The sequence below is a fragment of the Sinocyclocheilus grahami genome, unplaced genomic scaffold, assembly GCF_001515645.1.
Source record: "Sinocyclocheilus grahami isolate Dianchi unplaced genomic scaffold, SAMN03320097.WGS_v1.1 scaffold429.1, whole genome shotgun sequence".
NCBI lineage: Eukaryota > Metazoa > Chordata > Actinopteri > Cypriniformes > Cyprinidae > Sinocyclocheilus > Sinocyclocheilus grahami.
This window is the reverse complement of record NW_015505608.1, coordinates 423,484-435,110: the sequence shown is the minus strand read 5'-3', so window position 1 is coordinate 435,110 and position 11,627 is coordinate 423,484. Positions and strand designations below refer to the sequence as shown.

Below are 11,627 nucleotides of genomic sequence, written 5' to 3'. Positions count from 1 at the left end.
ACCGCATAAACACATTTCATTATACCAAATACACAAAATACTGTTCTTTTTAGCAGCATCATATGACCCCTTTAACTTGTATTGAACCCCAAATAAAACCCACACCAGAGATTTAAATCAGTCTAACTATCTAAATATATCAACTTTTTCCCAGGCTCTTTAAGAAAGGCTATGTGATTTTCCGCTTAACTTTCAGAGTGTTTCGCATCGTATGAGCTGTTGGGGTTCGTTAAAACTTAAAAAAGTGGCAGATGCTGCTGATGCAATAGGCATTTTATGTACTCAGGTGCAGAGTACAAATTGGCAAGCCACGTATTGATCGATAAACCCGGATTGAAGGAAACCCTGTTAACAGCAGTCTGTCTGGGGAGTCGGGCTCCATCCCTCCCCTCTCTCCATCTTAATTTGATTGATGATCATACTTGTCACTCAAGGCAGCATGTGGCCAATTACAAGATTTGTACGGGTAGGTGGCTTTTGGCTCGTGTTGTCAGTTAAAAATACTGTGTGGTTGTAAGTGCCCTGTTTGGGGTAAAACTGCATTTATCTTACCTAATTTTACTGCAGTTAAAACAGTTTTACATGCATTAAAGGGACAGTTGACCCAAATGAAACATCTTCATGTTGTTTCTAAACTCTATGATTTCTTTCCTCTGTGGAACATAAAACAGAAGATATTTGGAGAAATGTTTTAGTGGGGGTTTTGTTTTCATATCAATGAGTCAAGTCCATAACGTTTTGGTTACCAGCATTCTTCAAAATATCTTCTTTGTCTTCCACAGAAGAAGGAAAGTCATACAGGTTTGGAATGATATAAGGTAAACATTTTACAGATGTTTATTTACTATTATTTACTCAAAAGTCTCAAATCCAAAGAGCTGCATACTATATATGCATAAATTTACACTGCAACAGTAGACCACTAATTTAATCTAAATCAAATTGTATCTATAAGATAATATAATTTAGATGAGAAACATCATTATCATTCAATATGAATTAATTCCCAAAATAAATTATTAATAACTAATAAACTAATTGGCATTATTAATCAAAACATGTCACCAGAACACCTTTCGACCATGAAAAGAAAGGGGTAAAAACCCTGAAAGACATTCACTAAGCCCTACATGTGAACGGGAGACCTTGAACGCTATAAATCTTAAATTCTGCTATGTTGCCTAAGCTCCCTCATTGTACGTCACCTCGGATACGTTCCATAGAAAACGCAGTCATTCAGCCGTGATCCCTCCAGCATTCCTGGTTTAATGCCCATCTGCATCATGAAATGCCGGACACCAACCGAGCTTATATGCGCTGATGGTAATAAACTCTCAGTACAAATTGCTTTTGGGGAATACAATTATCCCATCAAAGTATGCATGAGTAAGGCTGTCAAATTAAAGGCAAAATGTCTCAGTATTCTGCTGCTCTGTTTTAATGCTATTGCGAGTGAATGGAAACAATTTGCTCTTATAGAAGTGATGAGAACATGCTGCATAATGGATATAAACTTCGAGTAATCTGATGCAATAGGCATTTTATGTACTCAGGTGCAGAGTACAAATTGGCAAGCCACGTATTGATCGATAAACCCGGATTGAAGGAAACCCTGTTAACAGCAGTCTGTCTGGGGAGTCGGGCTCCATCCCTCCCCTCTCTCCATCTTAATTTGATTGATGATCATACTTGTCACTCAAGGCAGCATGTGGCCAATTACAAGATTTGTACGGGTAGGTGGCTTTTGGCTCGTGTTGTCAGTTAAAAATACTGTGTGGTTGTAAGTGCCCTGTTTGGGGTAAAACTGCATTTATCTTACCTAATTTTACTGCAGTTAAAACAGTTTTACATGCATTAAAGGGACAGTTGACCCAAATGAAACATCTTCATGTTGTTTCTAAACTCTATGATTTCTTTCCTCTGTGGAACATAAAACAGAAGATATTTGGAGAAATGTTTTAGTGGGGGTTTTGTTTTCATATCAATGAGTCAAGTCCATAACGTTTTGGTTACCAGCATTCTTCAAAATATCTTCTTTGTCTTCCACAGAAGAAGGAAAGTCATACAGGTTTGGAATGATATAAGGTAAACATTTTACAGATGTTTATTTACTATTATTTACTCAAAAGCATCCAGTCAGAAATACTGCATACTATATATGCATAAATTTACACTGCAACAGTAGACCACTAATTTAATCTAAATCAAATTGTATCTATAAGATAATATAATTTAGATGAGAAACATCATTATCATTCAATATGAATTAATTCCCAAAATAAATTATTAATAACTAATAAACTAATTGGCATTATTAATCAAAACATGTCACCAGAACACCTTTCGACCATGAAAAGAAAGGGGTAAAAACCCTGAAAGACATTCACTAAGCCCTACATGTGAACGGGAGACCTTGAACGCTATAAATCTTAAATGAAATGGAGGAAGAGAACAGATTTAGGTCTTGAGCTTGTTCATGAGGAGTGAAGGACATAATCAAAGAGCAAGCTTTTATTACACATTCTCTATTATCAACACACACACGCACACACAGACACAGCAGCTGCTGAGAGGACAAATTTATGTCTAGTTTATGTCAATTTTTCACCTTACAGAGTCAAAGCAGGAGCCAGATTTTAAAAAGTGGCATAATTCTGTGTCAATCCATCTGTTTACCCCACACGCTAATCTAAATTTCTCTCATTACATCCATTTGGCAGTAAAGCCACTATGCACCTGCCATGTCAAATATCAACACATTCATTCATGTCTATTTACGCTCATGTTTTATTCTAGTCCCGATCCCTCCATCCATCTACACACACAACAGTTCTGTGTGTCTGAGGTGAATATAACAATCTCTCTCTCTTTCTCTCCCCAACACATGTGCACATACACACATAAATACACATGAGCCAGATAATCACACTAAATTAACACAGCAGTGCTGAATCCTACTGTACTGGTAGGGGGTGTATTGACCAGGTGCCGTCTCTCACAGATGTGTTGATTAAGGGCCTGTCTGAACACTTCGCCTGCTTTTGCGCCATCATGTAGCCACCAACACCAGTGTTTTTGTATGAGAAAAAGAAAAAACAAGGTAGAAAGACAGTATAATAAAGAAAAGATTGTCATACTGCTGGTGTGCCTCCAGGAACAGGGAAACACTGGTGTAAAGGACCGTTCACCCAAAATGCATTTCTGCAGTCCACTTTTCCATTGTTTTTCTATGTAAACATTAAGCTAGATGCCCATTTTTGACCATTGCACTGAAGTTTCACGTCTTTTGCAGTGTTCCATGCATGACACGGCATTCTCAATACGTGGTGCTTAAGTAAAACGTTTTTTTCATTGCATCTCACATTTTTGTGTAAATGCATGTTTTTGTGTAAACTGTGTAAATGCCCTTTAAATGTGGTTGTAAGTAAATAATTATGTGAAAGAAAGACAGAACCAATCACAATTCCATATGCAAATGTGTTTAAGAAAGAATACCATTCAAAATCCACTACTCAAAATTACAATGCAGTCAGTTACATTTTGTTTGTCATTATGTCAATGAGTATGTTTACATGCACAACAAAAATGTTTAATTAAATTCATTATAAAAACTTGACAATACAAGAAAACAAAGTTCACACGAATTTAAAACTTGAATTTTTGAACTGTTTATGTTTATAAACTGATACAAGAACACAGTTAAGGTTTACATATGGCTTATTAAGCACACAGTTGGTATAAAACTGCATGTAAATTGACAGATCTAAATTTCTTAAGGTTTACATTATAGTGCATGAAAGGTTGAGGGAATAGTTAGTGTTTTTGGTTGAATAATTTTTTAGCAGTTTTTGAATATTTGAGGAATATCAATTTGCAAGCACTTGTAAGTATCTTTAAACTTTGTATGTGACAGAGAGTTCAGTCTAAATCTTCATCATCAGTTGCAGACTCAAGATGCGTAATGTCTTTCTGGTTGTATTAAAAAGACACAGTGTGTGTGTGCTTGTAATGGTCACTGGGAGGAAAGAACTCTAGGGAATGTCTTACAGAATGAAAAGCCACGTCTTCCAGTAGTGCTAATGAGGGGAAGGGTGCCGTCAGTGTTAATACACTACAGAAGGTCAACCCACACAGATGCAAACACATTTCTGCTCTGCTGAAACTAACAGTACAACTAAAAGACCTGTGGGAGTACTGTCACTAAACGAACATCATGACGACATGGCATATCAATCAGAGCAAGAGAGGGTGGAAGAGAGTGTGTGTGTGTGTGTGAGAGAGAGAAAGAGAGAGAGAGAGAGCGTGAAATGCAGTAGAACATTCTGTATTGACATCTTCCTTATATCTATTGATTCCCCATTATGTTACTAACAAACTCAAGCTGACATTTTGTCATTGGCAATCATCTTAACACCAGGACTTGCCCTGATCTATAATAACACTTTCTCTCACATTCGCTCACACAAAGCTACCAAAAATAAATATATAAATAGCTACAAAAATATATGGATTCCATTTTGGACACTGTCAGCTGTCATTATGACAATGAAATGATTATCTTTCAGTACTTTTAAAGTCATTTTATCCTAATCGATCAAATACATTTTAGTTCTTCTTTCTCTCTGTTGAAATCAGTAAAAACAGATAGGACAGATTTTTTTTGGTTCATAAGTCATGCAAAGCAGAATGTTGCTTAATGTTCACTTTTTTCTCTCTCAGTCAATATTCTCTCATTTTCCAGGACCTGCCTGTTACTGTAATGCACATAAAACTTTAATGGAGCCGTTAATGGCAATAATTCCAGAGACCACTTACAAGAATAGGTCTTGATTATCTCTATCTCTGCATCTGTCCATGTCTATAGCCGCTATCTAATGGGAATAGGGTGTAATAGCTGCATATATTAGTAACTGGATCATAGTTAATAGGTTCTACTCTCTCTAATGGTGATTAAGAGGCTTTGATGAGATATGCATATTTCTGCTGGCCGTAATGGTATTTGACAGCATAAAATGAAGAACTCCTTCTTTCAGATTTTGCTGAGGTTTAGTTGACTGTGAAGAACAATTTACATAACAAACGTTTGTCTAAAGCTTAGTCAAAATTATTTCAGTTTTGTGAAATTATTAATCAGATAGTTTTCAACATGCCATTCACCCACTTATGTGAAATAGGTACCAAGTATGTAGATCTAAACAACAAAGTTTACAGCCTTGCTTATCATTCATACCTAATGAGCTAGACGACTGGGTCCATACAAGCTGTGCCAAGAGCTCAAGATCACCTCTCATGCTCAAACTCGGTTTTCCATACTCGTTCCCATTTTTCACTGTCATCTGCACCTACTTTCCTTTAGTGGTTCACAGCTTTTTCTTTTTTCTGCCTTCTTTTTTTTATCTTCTTTTGACACTCGCTATTTTTCAGGGAAAGGGGCATGAAACTCCTTCTCCTCTCCCTTGGCCCTGTTAATCTCTGAGGGGAAGAGGCTCATTATCCTTCCCCTTTACCATCCTGCATCATTCTTCTGTCTCAAAGCCCAAGAAAACCTGTAAGACTCTGAATTATGCAAATTCTGAATTGGTAAGATCACACAGCTAGAGAACAATGCAATCCCACTAGGTAAAATGAGGTTGCAAAAAAAGAACAAAAGTAATGTCTGAGGACCTTTTAAGCACCATCTTGGTTTTTATACCATAATATAGGCAAAGTGTCCCGTATGCAAATAACTAGTCCAAAATATTTTTTCTTCTTCTTCTTTTTAGATTTTAGACTGAAATTCAACCAAATTTATAAGGGGAACTATCTTGTTACAAATATTTGATGCAATCCCTCAGTTAATGTGCTTATTACAAGATACTTAAAGCATAATATTTTACACAAAATGGCATGCACATTTTCCAACATATAACCCATATAAGCTTTATAAAAAATAATACAAAATAAACACTGCATAAATTATACAGAAAACAGTTTCTGTATTCAATTACTGAACAATTTGATTGTATTCTCAGACGTCACATACCCAGTAAACATAAGAGCAGCTTGCTTATGCAGTTATGCCTCCTCAATTCAGACTACACCCATCTCCTACTCCACCCCCGCCCTCCTTCTCCATCCCCGCTTCCTTGTGTTTTCATCTTTATGTAGCCATCGAACAACCGGCAAGTTCCCGCAATGAAAACAATAACGAAAACAGTCGTCGTTTGCCTTTCGCCGTCTCTTACTACAAAAGACGAGGTGCAAATCACATCATACACATATATGTATGTGATCATCTATTCAAAGCGCGTATAGCCGATCACACGTGCAACTATCTACCTGACCATCACACTATACATCTGTATTTGTGAGCCAAACATAAGATGTTTAAATAGCACAAACGCTCGTTTCTCTGTTCTCTGTAGCTGCTCTGATTCTCTCCTGTCTCCCCTCGATCCGCCGGCCCCGGAATCGATCCTGCGGAGATCGATAAGTTGGCATGAATATTCCCAGCTCACCGCGAGTTTAGTTCGGGGGAGACGGAGGCAGAGGCAGAGGCAGAGGCGAGAGGAGGAGACGGACGGATGCGGAGCCCTGAAGAAACTAAGTCCAACGAGACGGGAATATATTTAGGAAACACCTTGACAAAACAAACCCGACCTGAGCTGCATTTTGAGGCGCGATAGCGTAGTGCTAGTTTTGCTGTAGACAAACTTGACTCGCGTCGGTTGGACTAAACTGAAAGGTTGGAAAGGGCGGCAAGCGCGTGTCGCACAAACAGAAAACGGCAAAATGAGGATGTTTCATTCACACGATGGATACGGGGATTAGGCCACTGAGCGCGGTCACTGGATTCGGTGTTAGAAGAAAGAAAGGGTGGTTGCTCTGGAAGAAAGCCTTACCGGAGTGAGAGCGCAGAGCCAGCGGCGACTTGAGGCGCCAGGCGTGGAGATCAGAGGCAGTTCTCGGCAAGACAAACGGCACCGGCAAAGGAACAAACATGATCCGTCTTCTTGTCTGGTTCTATTCAGATGTTCTTTTTGCTGTTGATTTTTCTTTGCAATTTTAGCAGTTGTGGCAAGATGCTTTATCTCACTTTGGTTCCAGGCGTTTTCGACACAATACCTTGCTATTCATAAAATTGCGTTTATGCGTGGGTTTTCCAGTTACATTTTTTAAAATAAAAACCCTTTCCCTTTTCGCTTGTAGTTTACTTTTGATCTACGTGCATAGATACGCAGACGCGCGCAGCCCGACTGTATTTTCCCAGCGCGCGCACACAGGCGGATAGACGGATTAAAACAAGACAAACGGGGGTTATTTTACTATTACTTTCACGTTTGTCTATTCGTTTTGGTATTCAGCTACAGTATTTGGTATAACTGTTCGATCTGTTTGCCGAACATATATGTTTCTGTCACTCAAAGGCATATATTTACTATGTTTGCGAACGTCAATAAATGCATATCTCCCGTTGTAAACTGAAGTGTTTCTGTCCTCGTCGACACTGACCACCGTATGTTCAGCTGGCCTGGTCGCAGTCGCTTTAACTTTGGTTATCTGCTTGTGAAATAAACGGACGGTTCTGCATTAGTTCTAATAAAGAATAATAAAAAAAAAGATTTCACACCCTGACTGTATAACGTATAAAAGACAGCGGATACTGTTATTACTTGGATATGTGGTGCATTTTTTGATGAATTTATTTGGTCTAGCTCTTCTATAGCTCTCTTCCTTGTTCTAGCAGCTACAGGCTACACATTCATTTAGTTACTAAAAACCGTCTGCTTATTTTGGCTCATTGAAATTAAAAATCTATAGAAAAATAAGGCAACTCAACGTGTCCGCCGGATTCGCCCCTCCTCCCACGCACCTTGTCACACACCAGTAATTAAAACGCAATCAATCGATACATGACTAAATAAGGCAAACAAATAAATAAAGCACGAAAACATCAGGGGGAAAAGAGCTCGTTACGTCGCTGGTTTTTAAGATCACTTGCCTATATCTCCGTCCATCCGCCTGCGTGTTTTGGTCTGTCTGCCTAGTCCCGTTATTTGGGAACCCCAATAGCTCATTCGTACACGCTCACCTCCCCTACGCTCGCGCGCTCTGAATCCACCACGCTGTCCGCAACATTGAAGCGTGAGCGGAGCCGTTACAACTCTCACATCACCCCCCCCTCCCCCCCCCCTCCTTCTCCCTCTCTCTCTCTCTCTCTCTCTCTCTCTCCTTCTCTCTCTCTCTCTCTCTTCTCAACCCCCCACCCCCCCCTCGCCTCGCTGAAAGGTAAAATCACAGTCAACTACAAACATCTCTTTCCAGCAACACTTATTGATCTAATGTAGATTATAAGGGTATAAACAAATTTAATATAGCGAGCAAAACTAGCTTTTTCAAAAAAAGAAAGGCACTCCCTCGGTGACCATGTTTACATGCATACACTTTTCAGATTAAGTTTCATTTGCTGGTAATATTTTTATTTTATTTTATTTATTTTTTAATTTGTCACTCATGTTCATGTCATTCATTTATGCTTTACTTTGTCCTCTGTTATTGACTTTAATTGTATTGAAAAATACCCAGCCAAGGTATTATTTTTAATACCTTCCTTTGTGCTCCCAAGAAGAAAGAAAAACATATTTGGAACAACATCATAGTGAGTAAATTATGTGAACTATCATTTTAGTTAACTCATTAACTACCATTCATGTGCTTAATAAACAAGTGCACAATAAAAGGCAAATATTGGCCATACTGTTTTTTTTTTTATCATAATGCCTTGATAGTAGGTAAAAATTGAGTCTAATTCTAAAATGCATTTCTTCAATGTATTTAATATTACCCACATTTATGTAACTTTTATCCTTTTGTTTGGACTTTTTGGATATTCCAAATGAGGTGTTCACGTTTACCAACAGCCTGATTAATAAAACCACATGTGAGTTGTGCTTAACTGTAATGCTGGCTTAATCTGCTCATTACTGACATCATTGAAAATCAACCAAATTTGGATTAATATCAGATTATGCAGAAATGCATAGAAATGTAGAGTGTAAATGTTCTTGGACACACCTGAGAATCTCTTAATAAGTCACACAGGCTGTTGCGTTTTTATTCGTCAATAAACGTTTTACCAATATGATGTGAAGAACAACAGCAGAAACAAAACGGCTGATCTCAAGAGAGCTGGGGTGAAACACATTGTTTCCCAAATCTGTCCGGGCCCCAAACAGAACATATTCAAGATGTCTTCAAATCAAGCACTTGACCATCAGCTCATCAGTAAAATACTAAAACACTATTATATTTGTATTTGTCAATAAACATTGTTTACCAATATGATGTGCAGAACAACAGCAGAAGCAAAACAGGCTGATCTCAAGAAAGTTACACACAGTTTCCCAATTCTGCTCCTGGAGCACACCAACAGGACACATTCAGGATGTCTCCCAAATCAAACACCTAATTATACCCATCAGCAGTATAAAACTGAAAGGCCTAAAAAGGGTGTGCCAGATGAGCGAGACATCCAGAATGTGTACAATTGGGGGGGGGGGGCTCCAACAAGAACAGGGTTGGGAAACACTGTGCTCGGAAATCTTGTTGTGCCAGCAAAACCTCCCGGGGGCCTTAATCAGCGAGCGCTCGCTGCTCCTCTCTCCTACCGCCAATTCATCACGCCCTGTCAATTACAAACCATGCTGCGGCACACTTACACACAAGATTATTGTCAATATAGATTTTTAAATAGAAAAATCTATACGCTAAACACTTCAATCGATAGGAGTAAATCGATTTCACTAGGCAGTAAAACTCTCGGTGAGCTCAGGCTCAGAAGTCTTGGCAATGACCGAGATGTGAAGAGATGTTGCTAATACAAATCATTTCAAAATCTACTTCTATGCAACCACAAATAATGATGTGTCATTTTATAATAGTAATAAAAAATTATATGATTATGTCTCTTGTTGTAGTTGTTTGTTGTGTTCAATTTTGGGGGGTCTTTCCATCTGCAACAAAACGTGTTTCCTCCTAATTTTGTTCACGTTTCATTGTCCCTGTCCTTCTCATGCATCTCGCTATTGACAGATGACATCCGCAGGTCAAGTGAAAGAGATGAAAAGCAGTGACCGGTTGTCCCTCTCGTACCCCCTCGACGTGCTGAGGTAACGGGGTGCTCGGGCCCCTCCCTCCAGTACTCCTTTCAGACAAAAGCAATTATTTCTTGTAGAATATAGTGTGGTTGTGCGCATCTAAGAGAAGGAGAGAGGGACTGGAGGGAAAGAGAGAGTGCTAAATTGAGGGAGAGGAAAATAAGATGGTGTTGGAAGGATAGGGAGCTAACACCTCCTTCCTAGCTGTGTTCTCCGCACATACCTAGCCATTGTTCCTGTTTATGTTGACTTCCTGGAGTAATACACTCTTAAAAATAAAGGTTCCATGAAGAAGCTTTAACATCCAGGGAAAAGGGTCTTTGGATTAAAAAATTTATTTCAAACTAAGAAAAAAAGAAGGTTTTCTAAAGACTTGTTCACTGTAAGTTTCTTTGGGGAAACCCCAAAACAGTTATTTTCTCCCATTTTCACCCTTATTTCACACCCTTATATCGTTTCAAACCTGTATGACTTTTTTTTCTTCTTTTGCCCAAAGTCAATGGGGTTCAGTGTTGTAGTTAACTTTTACTTTATGGACAAAAAGCATATTTTTCAAATAATTTTACCGGAATTTAGCAGAATTACTGTGAAGGGGCTAAAGATGATGATTTTCTTTTTTGGGTGAATATTTCTTTAATATAACACAATTACAACTTCTACATAGCAAACCAATTATCATATGCATCTTGAACAAAAGTAGTTTTATTAAATACTTAACGAAGAAAAACTCTTTAGAAGCGTATACTCTTAAAAATAAAGGTTCTTTTTTTGTTTTTTTGCAGAAATGCAATAAAAGAACCATTTTTGGTTCACCTAAGGAATCTTTCAGTGAACAGCTCTTTAAATAGCCATTTTACTTAGTTTGAAGAACATTTTAAATATCTAAAGAACATTTTTCCACTATAAATAAGCCTTTATGCAGTGGAAAGGTTCCATTGATGTTAAAGCTTCCTCATGGAACTACAGATGCCAATAAAGAACCTTTTTTTCCCCAGAGGATAGCAGCTTGTGATTTTTCCACACAGTGCTGAAAACGGACAAAACGGTTGTCTGTCATTTTGCTTATTGCTTCAACTCATATTAATTATTCAGATGAGATCACAAGAATCCTTAAAACACAGTTTGCTGTTAGCAATTGCCTGTCTAACAGAGAGAGGTGACAGTTTTAGTGTGGAGATCTTCAAATGACTCCACATGAGCGAGGAATGAAACGCATGCATGATTAATGCCGCTGTGTTTGTTATTGATGATTAAACTGTCAAGTCTTGACAACCGCAGAAATATTCCATGCTTATGTGCACAGGAAATAATAAATTCTCTAGGCTATAACACACATTATTCAGACAGAGACATATAGCAGAGTGGAAAGTATGATTAATATAATGGAGCAAAAGAGCAGGCTGTGAGAATGTATGTAGGAATGAAGAATCACAGAATAAGCAGTTTTATATACGTGTTTGCGATGGCTGCTGCTAAACAATGATGCCACGT

The 11,627-nt window shown here is 38.2% G+C and overlaps 1 protein-coding gene across 1 annotated transcript in view; it reads right to left on the bottom strand.

Annotated features, from left to right (window-relative positions):
- LOC107551663 (POU domain, class 2, transcription factor 2-like) overlaps nucleotides 1-7,418 on the bottom strand; it is a 42,242-nt gene extending 34,824 nt beyond the window's left edge. The window contains exon 1 of the mRNA XM_016233360.1: nucleotides 6,882-7,418. Within this exon, the coding sequence (XP_016088846.1) occupies nucleotides 6,882-6,981 (100 nt within the window). The 5' untranslated portion in view covers nucleotides 6,982-7,418. The remainder of the gene's footprint in view (nucleotides 1-6,881) is intronic.
- Between the last annotated feature and the right edge of the window lie 4,209 nt (nucleotides 7,419-11,627).